Raw genomic sequence first — 21,322 nt, forward strand, 5'->3', positions numbered from 1 at the left:
CAGGCACTGGTAATTTTTCCGTATTTCTACTGCTCATTTATATTGATTTCTCTTTTATTAACATTATCACAGAGAAAGTCAATGAAGGGTTCTCACATTTTTATGTGATCTTCAAGATGCAGCTTCACTACAGACTGCAATCAGAAATAAACTATGAAGAGTCACATAATAGCAAAATATTTATCAACAGCAATATGGTTAGAGCTCAATATATACATATATTTCTAATTTTCTCTAGCATATGCTAAGAAATGGAAGCAATTCTGAAGTCTGTTCTTCCCTGCATAGGAACACTCAGCTATAGCAGGAGCTGTGCAAGGTCACTGCTACGATAGAATGCAAACTTTTTTGCTGGCACAATGGTAAAGGAGGTTAGCAAGACACTCATAGAGAAACATGCTGAAGAACTATCATCTACAGAGAGCAAAAGGAGGAGTTTATACTTCGTAAGTATTTAGACAGTCGTTCTTTAAAGATGCACCCCTGCACACATGTTCACACACTTGCACTAACCCAAGTGCATTTTTGGAGTTGCTGCTCGATTTTAGGTTTTCTTTTGGGCCTTCTCCTTGCCTCCCTCTGACAAGCTGTAGCGCTGAGAATTTGTCCATTTCCACTCCGTGAAGGAGAGTGAAAACAGGGGCCTTGGTCCAACACACAGGACTTAAATCCTGATTCAGGGAGCATATTCTTTGCTTCCCTATAAAACAGAAGTCTGTGTTTTTTTAATATTGCAGAATCCATATACTTTAATGACTGCAGAAGACTTGGTGTGCCAAAGGACAGCACAGCATAAGCTTGGAATCCACAGCAAGCCATAATGTTACTTAGACAAAATGGTGCACCTGTCCATTCCTTTCAGGATTGCAGTAACTTACAAATGACTGCTATAGAAGAAGTGAAAATCCAAATAATTTATACCCTGTACTATGCTTGAAAGCACTTCAGTGGTCTAGCTCTACTCATACTTTCATGCTGCCAGCTAAAATAGTATCCTAAGTGGGTGTAGGAAAATAGACTTGTTTTGATTCAAAATTGGGAGCTGAAGCAAAAAGTCTCTGACTGAATCACCTTTCTTCTTTCTCTTTTTCTGTTTTAATTTCCTCATTGAGCATAACTAATCCCTCCTTAGTCTCACAGCACTGGTGAACACTTTTGTAGTGATTTTGCTCCAAAAAGATGAGCTTTGTTAGGAACCTTTCAACTCTAACAATAAATTTCAATGGTACAATCAACAAAGCACAGTTAGCTTTTCCATATTCAGAATGGACCAAATAAATAATAATTCAGCTCCAGGAAAAGCTAACACTAAAGCAGTAGGATACCAGTTACTTCCATCGCCTCTCTGAAAAGAATTAGCATGATGCTTGCCATGACCCACTTAAGACCATGGTCTTAGCATCCTCTCCAGAACAGATTTCATCACAAGTGAATATTTACCCTTAAGTGTGATTATCCTTAACTTTGATTATCAGAAAAGCTTTTCCCCTATAAACAATAAGGTATATTTTGCTTACAGGTCTGATTTTTCCAGTTACTGGATATCAGAGCTACTCAATTATAATTGAGGATAGAGAAGCCTGAATCCCAAATGGGCTGACTGAATAATACGAGCTAAATAAATCAGGACAAAACCCCCCAAACATTAGAAGTGCTGCCTTTTCTTCCCCTCTCAATGCTGTCAGCAACAGCATTTCATAATACTTTTGATATCCAAAACAATGTGATTTTGGAAAATTTGTTTCAGGTGTGCGAACAATCTTCTACAGACCAGTTTCATGGGTCCAAAGGTTTTCAAAACAATTACTCTCCTCACTAGGAGTAACACAAATGGATTCTCAAGCTTGCCAGACAAGGACACAATGCTCTGTTTTGTGGTTTCAGGAGGTGAGCTTTCCCAGATGTCACTCGCCCCACTGAGCTTGAAGGAAAGCACTTTCACACCATTGTGATTCTAAACAAATAAATAGGGAACTGAAGTTATTACACCCCTGTCAGAATTCTATAAAACAGAAAACATTATATGTTTATTTAATGTTCCCAGTCACTTGATAGCTTCAAGTCACTGTGCACAAGGAAAACTCTCAGTGTCCAACAGCTCCCCACACTGAATAACCTGCCAGTAATTCACAGACTCCTGTACAACATGCAGAGTATGAGAATCACCCCCAACTCTCAATGCTCTCCACTATTAAGATTTCATCTCATAGTATTCACATCCAATTGAAGTTTTTTTCAGTTTTTAGCATTTGCTATAGGCTATTATTATAGATTATTACTATTTTTTCATAACTGTTAGGACAGCACCTAGGAACTACTTACCCATTAGTCTACAAGTTCAGGCAGCCTTTTGCTTGAGGCAGTTTGCAGCCTCAAAAGTGGACCACTGAAATTACCAAGATATAACTATCCTGGTTAAAATGTAGATGCTGTAGTTCAGCAAAACTCAAGAAAGAAAGGAAGGATCCAGGAACGGTAACCCCAACTTTTATGTAATTTCACATATCTGGTGGAGGGACAGTACATTTATTTCCCTTGGAACAGTAACCAGCACAGGAAAGATACAGATTTCATAGCCTGTACTGTATCTCATCATGGGTTATACACCAACCATCTTAGAGTTCTGAGCTATGGACAGCTGCTAGTCAGACACTGAGAATCTACCCACAAGGCACAGCCTCCATGGAGTGGGAGGTACTCCTTGAGAGACGGAAGCTTCAGTTTCATCACTGACAGGTACAGAGGCTAAACAGATTTAACTTTTCTCTTACAAAAGGATATTGTGCCATCAAGGCTGGGCAGAGCTGACTATTTGGCATAAAAACACAGTGCATCATAATAAAATCATTTAAAACAGAATCTGTGAAAAAGAGAAGAAAGAAAAGAGTCAATTAAGCCACTGCAAACAGCTTGGGGATCTCAAGGATGAGTTTTCTTTCACCTGAAATATCTTATTAGCCCTCTGCAGATAATAAAGTGGTCTTTTTGCACTTTCTTTGTAGGGATTAGGTACAAAAAAGGGTAATGAACAAATATGAGCGAAAATACTAAGCTTTTAGTCTTGTCTGAATGAATTTTATTGAACTTATGTTAACAGGCATTTGCCAGTGTCAAAGAGAAATCTGGCAGAGCAAAAAGCCCAACATCTGTGCTAAAGTGAAATATTTGGATATAATTCTCTACAAGTGTGGAGTTCCATACAGAGGAAGAATTAGGCCTTTCACACCTGGGTACCTAAAAAGAGCTGTAACATTTGGCTTTAGGAGTTACAATACCAGGCAGCACATTTAGTATATCCTATGCAGGAGAAGGCAAATAATTTCATTCTTTGCTGATTTCCTAGCTGTGAGTAGAATGCCTAAAAGAGGTAAATGGACAGTCAAATTTCTGGGTTTATTTTGATCTGAAAGTATCACAGCTGCTACATTTACATTAAAACGTATATGAACAATATGACTGACATTTTCTCTGGCAAAACCCAGCAAGTCATTTCTTCTGTTAAAATGACCTGTGGTAGTGCTGGTGTAAATACCAGTTTGCCTTATCTTTCTATTTCTGACAACAAGAAGGATTTATAAAGCCTGGCTGCAGAGGCCAGAATGAGTTTGGCAGGCTTATATGGAATCACTGAGAAACACTGAACACAATACCCCAGGGTATAATTTCTACAGTGCAACTTTTGAGATACCAGAAACATTTAAAAACATTGTAAGGGATGGCAGAAGAAATATGAAGATAACTGTGCAATATAATATTACATCACTGCTTCCACTTGCATAATTCCTATATGCAAGTATCTCTCTTGACAAAACTCACCTCTGGAAGGGTGGCATGTTTTTTTAATGTAATACCCAGAGCAAACTGTTTTTTAAATACTCTTAAATTAAAGGAATACATAAATGAAAAATTCAGTTTTCCAGCATTCTGTAATCCTATATCCTAAAAATAACCTTATGAATTGTGACACATTGTATTGTATTGGGATATAAGTACAATCTTGTCACTAGATGTTTCAACAGAAAGTTTTAAAACATTTTAAAAATAATTTGGTTTTGAAAAATACCTAATACATGCATACTGTGAATGGCAAACTTGTGATTATATAGCTGCAAGACTGAAGAACAATATTCTGCTTGCAACCCTAGTAAACAGGTATCTATGAAAAGAATCCTTTTTTTTTTTTTTTGTCTTTAAAGTAGTGAAAACATACACTTTAAAAGGATTTCTGTAATTTTTCAATTATTCTACCACTTATGGACCACTATATGGGTTTCTCCTCTTACTATGAGGTCAATAACAGATTAACTGGATTTAAGAACACCTTTGAATATATACTTATCAGACATCTGCAATGCAAAAAGAACTTGTAAAAGCAATGTTATGTAGTTTAATGTATGTCTATGCATTACTTTATCAGAATACGAGGATTTTTTGTGTCTGACTCTTTCCAAAAATTAAAATACTACTAAAAGTAAGTCAGCAAATTTTTATATCCCTAGATGTAAATTCTCTGTTCTCTTTACACTAATGACAAGCAGCCTATTACGTGCAGATGCAGCAACCTGCATTCTTGGGACTTGGCACATGGTGTGCTGGGTTCTTCTCCTTTGAGTAACAATTCTTCTTTCCCTGCACATGGGAAAGTATCACAAATAGGGAACGTAAATTGTGATACTTTAAATGTGATATGAAGATTTGAGAATACTTACACTAGCACAATGTAATGACTGGAGGTATCAAGCTATTTCACAATATTAAAGTGACCTCCAGAACAAGGAGTACCATTACTAATAGGGGGCTCTGTTCAGGCCTTATAGTTGTGCCTAATTAAAGTCATAACTGGTGGTCTGGCATCTTGGAGGATTTTGCTGTTCTACTATGATGTGGAAGCACAAATACAATAGAGCAGGCTTGGAGGAACGGATTGCTATTTTCAGTTCTGGATTTCCTTGGTTCTCTCGGGGTTGTTTCAGAGCAGTAGATAGTTCTTGCTCTGGGAAAAACTACCACTAGGTGCTTTTCAAAGCATCAAATGCAGTGTTACCCCAGCAAGTCCATCTTATGGGGTAATAATAAAACAGCTTCTGCCATGTAGATACCTGTTGCTTCACTTAAAGTTGCTTCAAGGCGCATAGTTTCTAGAAAGTGCTCTAAAATTTTCTCTGGGGTTCCTGACATCACAATATACCTGAGGGAGGGAAAGGAGCAGTTAGCATCTCATAGCCAAAAGAGCTAATCAAGAAATAATTGTGTACCAGCAAGAAGATCAGGACTGCTGTGCTGCTGTGTGCCAGAGTACAAACACGCACTCTGACCAGAATCTCTGTGTGCTTAGGACAAAACCCCTCACAGTCTTTGCTGGCTTCCCCCTGTAAACCTAGGAGCAGTCACATTCTCCACCCCGCCCAGGGATGAGAGACAGCCCCCTCCTCACACAAGTACTTCAGTATAACAGCACCACAGTCACACCACAATCAGCAGAGCTGCACTGGTCCAAACTTGGAGAAGTACAAGCAGAAATGCTCCTCCACTGAGAATAAATATCTCAGTAACAATAGCAACTTGCAGTCATTAAACGGTTTTAAAAGGCTTACTATGAGCCCGAAATGAGAACAGGTGTGTCAGTGTCAGTGCAAGGAAACAATTTCCTTCAGCATCACTGACAGAGGTTGGTCTGAGAAGGTGGGGGCAGATAATGAAATAGCACACTATATCTTCAAATTTGTGCAATGCCTCACATAACTGAAGTAAGTAAGTTTCAAGTTGATAAACTGAGCACTGTACCATTTCCTGGAGTTAATTTAGTGAAGTGAGAGAACCAGTGCAACAGCCAGGTTTTTCTGCTTCATGCAAAAACATTGGTGAGATTTTAAGTACCAGCAGAATATCATATGATACTGGAAAACTTGTCCTGTCATCTTTTTTTTTTCTCTTTTCTTGCAGATCAGATTTTTTATATTTCCCTCCATTCTTTCAATCTTTGCATCTTTTTTTCCTTCTTTTTTTTTTTTGGGGGGGGGGTGGAATTCAACTGATAAAGTACAAAACTTAAAAAAAAAAAGAAAAAAAAAGAAAGAAAAAACCCTGAGAAGTGAAGATACTCTGCTCCTGCTGAGAAATAAGTGGTGGAGCTGAGCTCCTGGGAGCTCCTCCTCACTTTGAGCACTGACCGTCACAGTTCTTTTACCTGCCAACCCCTTTGGAAGAACTGTATTGATGTCCCAAGAACACAAACACTTGTTAAGCCAGTGCACATTCTCACAGAGATACTAACCAAGTATCTAAGTGAGTGAAGCAGAGAAATCACAGGTTGCTGTACTCTGAATATGAAAGTAAAAATGAACAGTGAAGCGACTTGCAGGGCTGCTGAATTCATCCTGCATGAGTGTGATCACCCATAAAGAGTTAGATCTTGGGAGTGATAACTTCAGAGCCAGTCCTCCGAAGCGAAACTGTCACTGTTTGAAAGCACAGCTTGGGGAGCTATGTAGGAGCTCTGTCTCCTCCGCAGAGGAGGCAGTGGAATCCGAACTGTAACCGAGGTGATCTGCTCCCAAAGTGAAGTTTTCCCTAAGGCCAAGAGGAGAAAATTAGTTTCTTCCTGAGAAGAGGTGCCTGTTAAGCTTCTCTTTTAGGCAGTCATTTTCAAAAGTACTGAGCATTCAACTAACACATTCCAGTAACACATTCCGGAAATCAGGAAATATGGGTGATTTTGTTTTGGACTCTCAAACATAAATGTAGCCACTGTATTTACTAAGAAAAGAAACATCATCCTCAAACCCAGTGAACTCACTTTGAAGCTTTAAACATAAAGACACTGCCAACACAGTATTAACAAAGTAATCCAACTAGTGAAAAGCAGTGAACCTTCAAGGTAACTTCCTATTTTGGGTAACTTATGTCTATTTGTCATTGTTATCAGCAAAAGCTTCCTTGTTGGCACATTTCTAGGACCCAAAACCTGACCAAATGAGTAAAATATTTACAGAAATAAAATTCTGAGCTTTACCTGAAAAAATTCCTGGAATGCGAGACCTAAAATACAGCCTAACTTAACCATTTACCATATATATCTCTGGCTATTTTTACCAAATTCTGAAAAAAAAGTTAAATAATACAAGTAATGCTGGTACAAAGAGTTTGCAAGGAAGGCAGTGCTTCAAAATGTTGAAATGAAACTTTCACTTTTGGAAGCATGAAAAATGTCTCAGACCAAGAAAATGGATTTAAATCTATGACCAAGTTGCTGCGCACTGCAGTTGCTGATGCAAATCCACTGGCTACAGTCAAGTTCCCCTCATCTAGACATTGAAAAACTTGTGTAAGAGTACACATTTTCCTGGTAGCATGGATTGTTTCTCTAGATTTTTTAACAGGTCAAGTGAAAGAAGAAATAGCAGTTTCTGAAAAATGGGAAATGTGTATATAAAATGCAAGGAATGGTTTATTCACTCTTCACAGATCTTTATAAATCTTTGCATTCAGTTATGCAGATAAAGTAAGTATATGAAATCCCAGATGAGATAAAAACTGTACCCAAAATATTGCACAATAAATTGGCTCTTTTTTGAGAGAAAGTGAGGTTCAGGGTAAAGGATTCAAAACTTGTTGAAATTGTATGAATGCTTCTGAAGAAAATTGTGCATCCATTTGCAAGTAACACATTTACAAAGTCTTTAGGGGTTTTACCAACATTTGGAATGATAAGTGCCTGACTCTACTCTTATCACAGTAGTATCCAAGCAGAACTGTACTTTTTCCCTTTCAGTAAGAAAGGAAAATATAGTTAATATTGTTATTACAGTGTAAAACTATTCTGTAAGATAAACTCTGAAACTTTCATTGCATGAGATCTTTGTTTTGTATATAAATTGTGCATAGCAAACTCTTATTAGCATCTAGACCTCAAAATACAAAATAAAAATATCTGTTCTTAACAATAAGAATGTATTTTCCTCATGTCTTTCACACAGTAACTCAGATTAATAGGTTTTCATCGATCTCCATGCTTAGTCTAGCTGGAAGCTATCACTTGAGGTAAGTATTTACACTGAGATCTTTAGGGAATTATTGTGTAAAGACATAAAGCTGCTGTGCTGCTAGAAAGGGATATATTATTGAGTATGGGGCATGTGCTGATGTCTAAAAAAAGAAAACTTTATATGCACTGCAGTCTTCCACCAAGAGGGAATATGCTATTGTTTGGATAATAGTACCATTTAGAAAGGTTAATAATTGTCTGACACTTGCACTACTGAATGAAAACATACTTGTGCTGTGGCTGTGAATTTCCTTGATTAGAAATTCTGTTTCCTGCTGGGATCTTCTCCAACACCAAGACATCCTGGTCATGTTCTTTCAGTCTTACTGTATTTGCTTCCACATCCTGCAAGACAAGTTACTTTTAATAATATGACTGCACCTGATTTGGCTGATTAGTTTCTCTAACAAACTGCATGACTTTCAAACACAAAAGACTGGGGTTGGTTCTTTCCCCCTGTATTTATCTGTCTTTATTCTGTTTTCCTCACAGGCAGATTCAAGAAGGAAGCACTGGAACTGAGGCAAGAAGCAGAGAATTGTGGGAGAGACTGGAGCAAGAACTATGTTAAAAATCTCCATTTTATGGAAATGTCAAATTAAAAAAAAAGTTTGCTGAAAATCAGTCTCTCCACAACTTCCCATATGTAATGTAATCTCTATCCCCAGTTATATACAAACACTATTTTCTACAATCTGACTTTTCTCTAAAATAAAATAAAATTTAAGAATAGGAAGTCTTAGCTCAGTAAACTTCATTTTCTACTACCACCTCATAGTAGAAAAAGAAAAAAAAAATTAAGTATAATGTGCATTCAAAAAACACAGGTAAAAATTAGTAAGACCATGGACTTGGATCTTCTTTGAAGTATTGACCAAAGCTTAATCAGTTGTAAGTCTCCACAGCCAACCCAACCTTACTCCCAAAGGGATCCTCATTCCCTTTTGTACAGTAACCACAAGTAATTTTTCTAGCGGAGTACCCTTTCTGAACTGGTTTTACTGCTGCAATACTGGGTATATATAGGTTCAAATACAGGATGATGCTAGTTTTGACTTCCTCTACTACGAACAACCACAAAACAGCCAGAATTTACAGAGTTACAGGTGGTAAATCACATTTACCCCAAAGTCAGTAACTGTAAAATTAGTCTGGGAATATCCTTCTAGAGTTCTCTGATAAAGACATCTGTAACTTAACTCCATTTGCGGCCTGATTCTTCCTTGAAACTCTTCAGTTTAAGGTACCTGACACTGACCTATGTGGGAGAAGGGGTGATCTTGTTTTTTTCTATATTTGGACAGAATATCACCCAGAATCCTGGGCAGCACAAGGAAAAACTGAGCAGGGCAAATGCTAGATCATAGAATGTGAGAGACAAAATATACCATTTGATCACATTTTCATGTCTAAGCTAGGAACAGAGAGAGAAAAGGTGATGAACATATTCTTTAGTTGACCTTCTGAACTGTCACATTTCTGTTCCACAATTAGGAACACTTACAAATGACGTTATTAATATCAGTATATTCACAGAAATAAGACAAACTTTAGAAAAACTTGCAAGTTCTGATACCACACGGTGAGGGCAGACCTGCCCACTCTTACCCTTAGGATCCTGTTGAAGTCCTCCTTATCTACTCTCAGGAAGTGGCAGTTGTCTTCCCGCAGAACAATGGATGCTGCTCTGGGAGCATCATTCACAAGTGCTAACTTGCCAAAATCATCTCCTTCGTGTAGAGTACATACCACACCCTGCGCAGAGCAAAACATTTACATGCAGAAACCCATCATTATTCTGGAATCTATTGAAAGTCCTTGTACAAACACTGGACTTCACAATCAAATACCAAAACAAATCTATTTGGCAGGAAATCAACAGCCAAAATAATGACTAGGAAACAATACTTGATAGCTGGTTATTACTATTACTAAAGAGAGGCAAGAACAGAAAAGAATCAGCTTGTTCTCTGAAAGTACATTCAGCTTGAAGGACTCTTCTCATCCTGCTGAAGACAGAACTGTCAACTATTTTTATTTATAGAAGCCCTAAAAAACAAAATCGAGTTTGCAGAAATGACATAGAACACAACTCCAGCTGTTGTGCATCAGCAGTGCTCTGTTTCCTCCAATTTACAGTAAAAGAGGATCTGGCCCACCCAGTGGTGTAACAAACATGGCTAAATATGCGTTACTTAGACTTAGCATTAGGGGCCCTGTGCTAGATTTTGGTAAAATGCTTTGTGTTCAAATGGAGAATTCTCAGTCACTGAATGAGGAATCAATAGAGAAGGTTTTTAAAGGCTCAAGGGATTCCTGTGTATTAAAATCTACTTTTTTTTGCCTTGAAAAATCTCACTCATAAACAGGAAATTTAATAAAGATGCTTTCTGGTCTATGGCTTAACTAAGATGAAGAGCTGGCATAAATTTGGAAGAGGTTCATCCAACTTGAGAACCATGAGTCACAAAACAGTACTTTTTTCAGATATGCATGAGAACAGTTAGTCATCCAAATTCATGACAACACAGTAGTAAAGGGCCGGGGCAAAACCCCCATGAGACAAAAGCCTGGCAAGTCACCAAATTCCAGCAAGTAACTTTGTCCTAAAGATACTGATGGAACTCTGATGGATTATATTCAGAAACTATGTAATATATCCCAAAATTATAGAGCAATCAACTGGAAGTATAATCAGTGAAACCACTGGATCATTTCTTAATAAAATTACATTCTATTTGTTTTGTCAGACAAAGCAATTTTGCTTTAAATTAAGCTCTACTCCTTCAAAGTTTACTCTTACAATTTCAATAATAGCAATCACAAAAAATAGCTTCTGAAAAAAATACCTTTCCATAAATGACTACGTTTACTGATCCCTTTAGGATAATGTACCAAGAAGTACCTTCTTCTCCTTGATTAAATACTACAAGAGAGAGAAAAGATTTTGCAGTTAGAATATAGTTATTCAAAATATAAATGGGCCAGATTCTGCACCCAAGAAAATTTAAGGTAACTCTACAGTCATATAAATGTCTACCTCATAAAAGGGCATACTAAGATTTTAAAAGCAATTGCCTCCAGAATTTAGAAAAACAATTCATACCCATATAGGAGTTATTTTATTACACTGATGAGAAAGTTGCTTTTCTTTTCTATGACAGTTCCAACAACTACTTTATCAATAGATGTCAGGTTATCAATTACTAATTAGCACACTGATTAGATCCCACCAGTAGCACCATGTTCTAACCTAGTTCTCTAGTGACTGTGAATTTAATATTCATTTGCTAGAACTTCTCAGTATTAACACGTCTGAGTAATCTACCATTTTAAATCCTTTATTTTGTGCAGGAAGATTTTTTTTTAATACAGAATTATACTAAAATACATTTTAAATAGAGATTGGTCGAACCAAAAATTCTAGATAAAAACACACCCAAATTGTAGGTGACACATACATTCAACAGAATTAATTTTAGTTCTGTCCCTGCATTTGGCAACAGACTAAGCCAACACTTCTTACCCTAGGTTTTAAACACTAAGTGACAAACAAGTTTGAAGAATGCATCCAAGTTTTGCTCTTGTCATTTAAACATTAGGAATTCAAATGTTCATGACACAGGTGAGAAAGAAGATCTGACAGGACTCCATTTACTTACAGACTGTTCCTGCTTTGGGATGTGACTCAAAAATGAGGACACCTGCTAATTCTCGTTTTACCTTAAAATAGAGAGAAATTAGAGTTGTTATATGTATCTCATTCCTCCTGGTGATGAGGTCACATATTATAGCCCAGTTGTACTTTCCTTCCCTCTGCATCATTGATCAGTCATTGGCCTGCTTCACTTATCTCCTAATTCCTATTGATTTGCTTTACAGAGCTACATTTCCTGGCTCCAAATGGCTCAGACAAGGGCATCTTTAATATAAGGGCCTCCACATCTTTCTTTGTACACACACATGTGAAATGATCATAAACAAGACAGAAAGTTTCAAATGGTAATAGTTAATCTGTTACAGAAGATAGCTAGTGATTGTCACTTACCCCATGGAAGTATTCCTGCTCTTTCCTGAGAAATCAGTACCTTCCCCTTACAGGCGTAAGTCTGTCTGCTTCTGCTGTGTCAAGCTGTGAGGCACAGCCATCTGGACCTGTTGAGTCCCTTCTCTGCCTGACAGCTTCCCAGGCAAAGCATCCAGCTCACTACCTCTCCAGAAACTGGAGAACGTGACACTGCCCTTGGTGTCAGCCTGCTCCTTGCTGGGTTTGTTTTGCCCTGGTGTGATTAGCTCTGACTGGGTGGGCAGTTGTCTCTAATGAGACACTGCTCACAACCACTTTTTGTCACTGTAAACATTGTGTTACTGCCACAAAATAGCAGTAGCACTGGGAATCTCATATGATCCTGAGTTCTTCTGTGTGCTTTACATCTCTCTTCATACAACCACAAGTCTCCAAGGACTTGGAGGTCAATTTCCAAGCAGCGGGATTCATGTATTTGGAGAATGTCAGCTGGTGACAAGCCATTTTTCAGAGGTACTACCATGTAACTTAACCATGCCAAATACAGATCAAAAGCTGCCTCCAACATGTATTTACTAGTACTATTTTCATACCACTGTCTCGGTTGTTTAAATTAAAAAAAAAAATTTAGGCCATGAAGAAAGACTTGGGAAGGAACTCTTAAATTCTGGACATAATCCAGATGAGAATCCGATGGCTTCCACCCATCTCCTAAAATGGGTGGAAAAATTTGGGTACTGATGTACTTAAAGGCACCCACCCAACCTGGGTGTTCAGCCACCAAGTACAAACATACCCCATCAGCCACCTCTCCTACAGCTCTTTCTAGACAGCCTGGGGAAAGCACTCTCTGTTTGCAGCCTGGAGAAGAAGAAAGATAAATGGAGGTGTTTGCACAGGTTTTTTTAAGTACACTGACCTGTGAACACACTCACAGGCCTGTGACTTCTATAACACTTAGCTCACCAAACTCCTTTATAACTTCTGCTCAAAGGCAATGACACTTTCATAAGGACAGGAAATACAACCCCATTAACACTGCTCTGCACATAGCAGAGAGCATTCCTATCCATTTATGTCCCCAGATGTCTTCTCAGTTGATTCAGTCATTGGCCTTTGCAGTGAATGAATTGGCTTGATGAAGCCCAAAGTTTGATTTATTTTTAACACTGTATTATATAATTGTTTTTCATTCCTAGATTAACTTCACAGGCTTCTCTAGCAGGGATTAGTTCACTACCATGCAACTTGAGTTTTATCCATTTTACTTTCTGCTGCTTGTGGCATATCTAGAAAACTTATTATTTTAGGAATTATGCCTTACTTAAAATAAATTAAACATTCCATTTCCTTTCAAGTCGATTGACCATTAATCTTCTGGTTCATAGAAGCAATGTTGTCTGTTGTTCCTCTAAGATTTCCTCCAAGCTAGTTATGCTTTCTGTCTTCTGCTTTAGTTCATGATGCACGTAATAAGCTGGGATTTCCAGACCCTTACTGAAAACATGGAATCATCTGTACTTCAAAATGCCAAGTATTCTTTGCAGTTTGTATCATTTGCCATACTTGTTCCATATGCTACTTGCTGTGGATTCTGACCTCAAGTTTGTTTTTCTTCTGAGCTGAAAATATTTTGTGTTTCAATTTTTTTTTTGTTCTGGGTTATGTCTGCAGTACCAAGAATTTTCTCCACTTCCTCTCAATATCTATCTTGGGTAGTTCTTTTGTTTAACTTTTAAAGGGTCATTTCTGGGTCTTACAGTAGTCTTTCTTTAAATACTTTTTTCTCTACATTCCAGGGATTTTTAAGGATTTTGGATGGCTGTTCCCATGTTGAAGAATATATCTGCTGCAGGTAGCTCTGCAGGTACCTTGGTTTGCAAGCTGCAGTTTGTCTGCAGATTGAGCTCTGTGTGGGAGCCCAGAGAGTCAAGAGGCCATGAACTGCCAACCCTTTTCATAGCACATGGCACAAGTGGCACCAGCCAGGTGCATGGACGCTAGGAGACACAGCAGGAGCAGAGGACACGGGAAGAGTGAGACTTGCGCGTGCTGGGACTGTGAGGGGATAAAAGCCCAGCGGTTCCTTCATGGGGGTTCCCTCCTCGGAGGCACCAGCTCGAGCTGTTTCTGTGTTACTACACTGTGAATAAATTGCTTTATGGACCAAGATATACAAGGCTCTGCTATGGGAAACTCGGGGTGGAAGCAGTAAGGAAACCTGGTCTGGCTGTGAGAGTGTGGGATGTGCAGGAGTCCAGCAGGACCTGCCAGGTCACTGGAGCTGCCCACTGTGAAGGGGCTCCAGTCCTAGCACTGACAATCTCTGGTGTTCGGGCTGTGACTGCCAGAGTCTCACAAATGGTCAAACTGGGAAGTTTCCTTTACACCCATGCAATTCAGATACCAACTCTGAATGCCTATTTTTTTTTTGAAAAATACTGTTCAGGTTTTTATATATTTGCATGGAGTACTATCTTTCTGCAATGCAGCTTCATAATTAGCTGCATCTGTCCAAGTTAACTGAGAATGACTGAAAGTAACAAGAGATTCCAAAGAAGGTATTGTCAAATATGGATCTACTTTCTGACTGGTTTCCTTTTCCTGAAAGCATCCACATCTTATTGCTACCAAGTAAAGTCCTATTTAGCTTGTTTCAGTTGTCTACAGTGTATCAACGATGGTGAGACTTTAAACAGATGCACCTTCTTGTCCATTCAATTTTTTCTGGGTTCTCTGCACTGTCCTTGACCACTTCAGGGAGAAAGTGTCTGATGAGCTTTCTTTCACTCAATGACCAAACTCCAACCAGCAAGCACTGCACAGTGTAATTCCTGCTCCTAACTGGTTCAAGCCAAGACTCCTCACAGAAATCAATTCTGCAAAATTCAGTAGTACCAGTACCTTCACTTACACATAGATAAGGACCCAGGCAGAGGCACCTGTGCCAAGTGAGGGAGACAGGGGCTGTGCAGAAATACTTGAAGAGAATTATATCTGATATCTAACAGACAACCTACACCTGCACAGTGCTGGAGTGATTCTCACAGACGGAATAAATTCTTTGCATGGAGAGTATAAACAAAAATGGTTACAGGCTCTCCAACTTTAATAAAGCACCGGAAGTAAAAATTGAGCCTCCCTTTGGTGATGAGTTAAAATTTTAAAAATTACTTACTGTAGTAGAAAGATGAGATAAGGCCTTAATGTGGAGAAGTTCTTCATATATAAATTCTAAATCATCTACAGTTCTCTGGCCAGGGCTATAGAGAGAAGATAAAAGGGATAGCTAAATGCAATAAATGCCCAAAATAAATACTTCAGAGAAGGACAGAACAACACAAAATGCTGTGGTACTGTGTAGTGAAGGGTACATCCTCACTAAACAGGCACTGAATGATGTTTCTGGCTGGAGGACTGAAACACACAAAGGATGGAAGCTCTGTGAATGCTACCTGAATGACATGGAGCAGCAGCCATGGCAACCACCTTAGAGAGATCCTGATTAGGCAGCTTTTCTTATTAAATCGAGTGTTCTGTATATGTATAGAATGGTCCCATAAATCGGAAATGGTACATAAAGATTTGCTCCTTTCAGAAGGCCTCCTGAGTGTGGGGCATGTACTATTTTTCACACGCAGCACTAATTAGTTGTAGCAAACAGGCAGTAGTAGTGGTTTGTAAAGGAGTGTGTGAATTTCTGCTGAACAAATTGGAGATGCAGCAGTGCATCTTGGAGGACAGCAAACAACTGCTCTACAGTTAATGCTGAGTGCTGCTGTTTAGCCACAAAGGTAAATAAGAACCACTCAGTAGTTTCAGCTTCTCTCTCTGAAAATTACAAGGCATTCCCATTACCAAAAAGCATGCACTGATGAAGGAATAACTCTTATCCAGCACAAGGAGCAAGGAGGCTGGGACTGTGGCTGACATAATTGCTTTTCTGTAACCTACACAAAATTTTCTGATTGCTAAAGAATTTTCTGATTGCTACAAATACTGTAGGGACTGCAGTGTGTCAGAGATGCTTTGGAGGATCTAATGAACAGCACATAGGAGGAGTTGTAGGAGCTTTTGAGTAACCCCCAATCTTTTTCCCACTCACAAGATTCTCTTCAGTTACAGTATCTAATACAACATTATTTTCTAAAAGGACAAATTCTCCTGTCATATAATTTCAGACAGCACTTTGGAGTGACATATGGAAACACATAGGAAAAAAAATTCCTTTAAAGCATTATTTGAAGCTACTTTTACAAGACTAAGTCCTTCCAAACAATATGGTTTAGATTTGTGAAAAGCAGACTGCAAGTACTTAATTCAGTGGGCCAGGAACAGAAGAAAAGAGCAACAAAGACATAAATTTGGAGAGGGAGAGGATAAATTTAAGATGTGAGGCAATGGGATACAGGAAGTCCAGTCTGGGAGCAGGAGTTCCAAATGAGGTTTACATGCTCCACCTTTACAACAAGCACAGTTCTAAACCCTGCTGTCTGCAATGTGTGGTGTCAAAGGAATTAACAGCACAGTTGAATCTTTGGACAGCCCTAAAAGAAAAATTACAATGTACCTTTCTGACAGTTTTCCTCTTAAAATATCAGTATTACAAGAGACTAGAGGATCAGGAAAGCTGTATGAGGAAATACTGTGCTCTACAGGTTTTCTGCCTAGTCACCTCCTGATTCAACAGTCTGTCTACATCATGTGTGAGGCACAGGGAGTACCCAGCTGTGTCACTCTGGAGTTATATTGCATCTTTTTACAAAAGTAGCTTGATGGAGACTTCTTTTAGATGAAAGAAGGACTGAAGAAGTCACAGAAAACAAAAGGACAACTGACATGTCTGCTAAGCAAGCTTTACTTTTCTTCTGTTCTTCACCTACCAAGGACATGCATTTATTATTAAATAAAGACAAATTTAGAAAAAAACCCATTCTGGATGAAATTACTCTTTTCTCATACAGAATTGCATAAACTGTTAAGGGAAAAACAGAAATTAGTTTGGTACTGCTATGCCCTCTAGTGACTCAAAATACTCTGTTGTATCTAAATCTGGCTTGAAATTACAAGGCTGACACTCCTGGTGATTTATGCGGGGCAGCTTAATTAAGTACAGCATAAAACTAAGCCAGTACTAGCTAGAAAACAAAAGGTAAGGATTTTAACAAATAATAGGGAAGTGGCAACTGTATTACATGCCTGCAAAACCAACATGTCTTGGAAAACACAGTGTAACAAATTACCGAATTTCTACATTAAATCAAAACATAAAAGGATGATGTCTTACTACATCAGATCTCTATCTGATGTAGTAAGACAAAAGGATACACTCTTCTTTCAGCATGTCCATTTGCTTCCTCTGTTAGCACATTGGAAGGACTGACAATCTGTAGTGGATATCTGTACCTAGTCTTTACTTCTGCTCCTGCAGATGTCACGTGGAGAGATATTAGGCATCACCGTGTCTTTAAAACCTGTGTGGTGACCCACTGATGTTGATTTGTAGGATCCTGCTGTGTAAAGACCTAGTTTCTGCAGGGGACACATTCTAACAGCAATAGCTGGTTATAGAGCAGATAATAAATGGAATAGGTAGGGAACGAGGGTACACATTAATGGACAGAACTCAGGTGATATTAAGTGATCAATAAAAACTGTTCAGTGTTTGGAGAATTTACCAAGGTCAGACATACTGAGCTTCTCTGTGACTTGGATGTTGACAGTAACATAGTACTTTGCCATTGATAAGCCATGTATGTCCAAGCAATATAATTGATTATTTTTATTATACATCTAACCAGAAAATTCTCAGATAATAAGAAAAAGGGAAAAGATCAGAGACCTCACAACATTGTGATTAAGTGTCAAATGCTCTCTACTGAGAAAAAAATGTGCTAAGTGAAGTCACCAAGAATATGTAACACAGATTTATTATTTCAGTAACACTGCTAACTTACTTTAGCTAGGGCATTAAAAAAGAATGTAATCCATAACACCATCTGAGCTAAATACTGTTGTCTGATGAATATAACTCTTCCTTTAAACACTCCTGTTATTATTGTGTTGAGCTTTGTATTACAGCATCCTATTCAATTAGGGTTTACTATCAGGACATATTTTCATACTGAAGGATGGAAACACTTAAGGAGGAGCTGTGTTAATTCTACAGTAATTTTTCCAGGGACTTGTGCAAGGTCTGCACCTGTGCTCCAGCCATTATAAGGAGCAGAGAGCTGTGTTTGCTACTTCACAAAAAGCTATTTTCACATTCAGTATATGTTTTTCCAAAGGAAAAAAAAAAACACAATAGCAACAAGAGCCTGCCAAAAATTTCCCTGAGCTCTATTCTGTTTTTTAAACTATAGAACATTCTTTCACAGTTTGACAGTTAAAATGCTGCAGTTAATGTAATAAACAGAGAATTTTTTAAGTTGGCTGTCAAAACAAGTGACACTTTTTGTTAGAGATTTTCAGATTTTGAACAATAGAAAGTACCTTTCAAAGCAACAGCTTCATTATACAATCAAATTCTCAAAGTAATCTTCTCATCAAAGAATATTGTCTTATTTCTTTCAGGGTAATTATCTGAGTTCTGCAACCTCTCTGGAAATGGTTACTGTTATAAAATGCAGCTGTGTTGGTTTGAAAATTGTGGGTCCTGCTCAGGTCAGCTAGAGTCAGCATCTCTGAAGCCTTGACAATTCCTTTGAACTTTTGGCAGCTGTAACAGTGTCTAGTCAAAACTAGCAGGGCTCTGAGGATTCATGGAGATTTTAACAGCTCTGCTTCAGCTCAGCCCAGGGAGGATTTTCAACTACCAAAATCATTATGTATGTAAACTGAATACTAGAACTAGTTAATATGGTCCCTGGCAGTACAAGCTTACTTCAATGAGCAAAGGGCTACAAAAGTAAGCACTTTCAGAAATAAGGAAAGATGCCAGATGAATATCAGTCTTGAGAAAACCTCTTTCTCCTCACTATATTCCATGAAAATCTCCTATTAGTATTCTTTCAGGTGATGCTCTGCAAGTGACGACACAGAGAAGAGCAGTACTTCCCACAGCATCTCTCCAGCCTTTCAGCTCTGTGTAAGCAGTCCAGATGATAATCAACATTTATCCTGCCAGAGTAAACTTACAACTTGCTGTTCTGAAAGCCATGACAGAAAGCAAATATAGTAGGCAGACAAAACGCACAATAACCTAAGGGGAAATTCTCCAAGGAATGACCTGCTCAGTTGGCCTGAGGCAAAGGAGAGAGCGCAGAGGGTCACAGCCCACATAGCATTGCTCAGTCTCCTAACGACTGGTGTCTGCTCAGGGGTTTTGCTCCTCAATGGAAAAGGCACAGGACACGTCTGCAAGGAAACAAGACCTCAGTTCCATGACACCCTAAGGGTATATGGAAACACCATGCTCTCAGTCTGCCTTGTCCATGTATTTTTTGTGACAGAGAGCAAATGCTCCTTTGGTTGTGTTGACTAGATCTCTAATAAGCAGAAGAAAGAGAATGTATACTTCAAAACTATTGCTGCATGGCAGTGTTGCCTGTTTTTATAAGCACAAGTGTCTGATGGCACTTTTTGAAATTCGATGCTCTTCATCAGCTTTTGGGGAAGTGCTGTTGAAATGAGCTTATGATCTAAACATAACACAGGGACAAGAATGGAGAAGGGAAAGGATACAGATGGAAACAGAACAGGAGCAAGAACTTGTGTTAGGTGATTCAAAAATCTTTTACTATGAAAAATGTTCTCACACTGTAGGCAGGGTCCACTCCTATCCCATAGCAAAGACAAACTTTGCCAATGGCCTCAAAGTAGCAGGATCCAGCCCTGTGTACTTGCCCGTCTTGGATGGACCTTTACAAGTAAATCTTCAGTGAGAGAGAGATTAAGTAATTCCTTATTCTCAGTGCACTTAAGTAGCAGTAAAATATGTCTGCAGTGGCCACTAAACACTACCTGCTTAATGCTTGCCTTCCATGGAGGGTCAAACAGAGTTTATACTGGTTGCTTTGAAGTCACTCTAAGGCTGGCTGTAAAAAAGGCCTTTAGCAGTTTTCAGTGTGACCAGGGTGTATTGCTGAAAGGACGGTTAGCCAGCCGAGGAGAGGATGTCATCTGATAGCTATCAGGTTAGGCAGACATCCTCTGTGGCCTAGGTACAGAAAGCTTTTTTTTTCTCCCCCAAGTATTGATTCTATAACAATAGGAATTGATAAATAAACCCGCAGCCACATTTCACACTTTGCTAACTAACTACAACAGGCCAAGTCCAGCTTATCTTGATTCAGTGAAGTTCTACCAAGGCTGAATCCAATTAATGGCTGCCACTGACAACTGAAAGTACCTGCTGTGCTGCCATCCTACCACTCTAGTCAAAATAACCGAAAGCAGCGTAGCTAATTGAATGACACTTCTAAACACAAAGTTGTAACAGAGCAGGATCCTGCTATTACTAGCAACTTACTTTAGGGAAGATTCAGTAATGAAAAAAAAAACTCGTAATGCAGCATTTTCCTGCAGGTGAGTATGATGGCATTCATGAACTTTGATGGGTATTCTCAATACACAGTTCAACTTAAAAGCATTAATGAGGACTGGAAATCACATAACGAGAATGTAAAAACTTCAGAGGCTGGACAAACTGCCACTGAAGTGAAATAACTGCCCAAAGGGCACCTGACAATAAATGTATGTTTCTCTTGTTTCCATGTCATAAGGAAGACCCATAATATTAACTCATTATTCTGCTTACGGTTTCCTGAGAATCATCCTCATATGAGCATCTGGCCCAATCTGAGAGAGAAGCAGCATAGTATCCTGTAGCTCCTCATCACACTCCTTTTTCTCTTCCTCAGTTGGCAAAGGGGCATCTTCACGTTCATCATCCAAAAATCGATAAAATAAGTACTTGTCTTGAAAGTGGTGTTCTTGGTCCACTGAAAACAACGTAACACATCAAATACTAAGTGCTCCTCAATGAAGCAAACCTTGAAGAAATCTGTGTAGCATCGTGTTTGTCACAGATTATTTAGGAAGGGAAAGAAAGCTACAGAGAAACCATAAGAGCATGAAACTATTTCTCACATATGTCCAAGTTATGTAGCTTGAAGGGTACACTTTTAAATTGTGTACTACAAGTACTTTCCAAAAGGCTTCCATATAAGTGTGTTGTGGGTGTGTATACATACCTGTGTGTGAACGTGTGGGGTTTTTTCTTATTAGTTCTATTTTCTTATTGTTTC

At 38.6% G+C, this 21,322-nt stretch overlaps 1 protein-coding gene across 4 annotated transcripts in view; it reads right to left on the minus strand.

Moving 5' to 3' along the window:
- RAPGEF4 (Rap guanine nucleotide exchange factor 4) overlaps window positions 1-21,322 on the minus strand; it is a 157,354-nt gene that overhangs the window by 34,329 nt on the left and 101,703 nt on the right. For all 4 annotated transcript variants that reach the window (XM_048310068.1, XM_048310067.1, XM_048310069.1 and 1 more), the window contains 8 exons: window positions 20,833-21,016; window positions 15,250-15,334; window positions 11,707-11,767; window positions 10,894-10,970; window positions 9,653-9,799; window positions 8,274-8,389; window positions 5,100-5,188; window positions 2,782-2,860 (listed from right to left, as the gene is read on the minus strand). In XM_048310068.1, coding sequence (XP_048166025.1) covers window positions 2,782-2,860; window positions 5,100-5,188; window positions 8,274-8,389; window positions 9,653-9,799; window positions 10,894-10,970; window positions 11,707-11,767; window positions 15,250-15,334; window positions 20,833-21,016 — 838 coding nt within the window. The remainder of the gene's footprint in view (window positions 1-2,781; window positions 2,861-5,099; window positions 5,189-8,273; window positions 8,390-9,652; window positions 9,800-10,893; window positions 10,971-11,706; window positions 11,768-15,249; window positions 15,335-20,832; window positions 21,017-21,322) is intronic.

This window comes from Corvus hawaiiensis, chromosome 7 (genome assembly GCF_020740725.1).
Source record: "Corvus hawaiiensis isolate bCorHaw1 chromosome 7, bCorHaw1.pri.cur, whole genome shotgun sequence".
NCBI classification, from domain to species: Eukaryota; Metazoa; Chordata; class Aves; order Passeriformes; family Corvidae; genus Corvus; species Corvus hawaiiensis.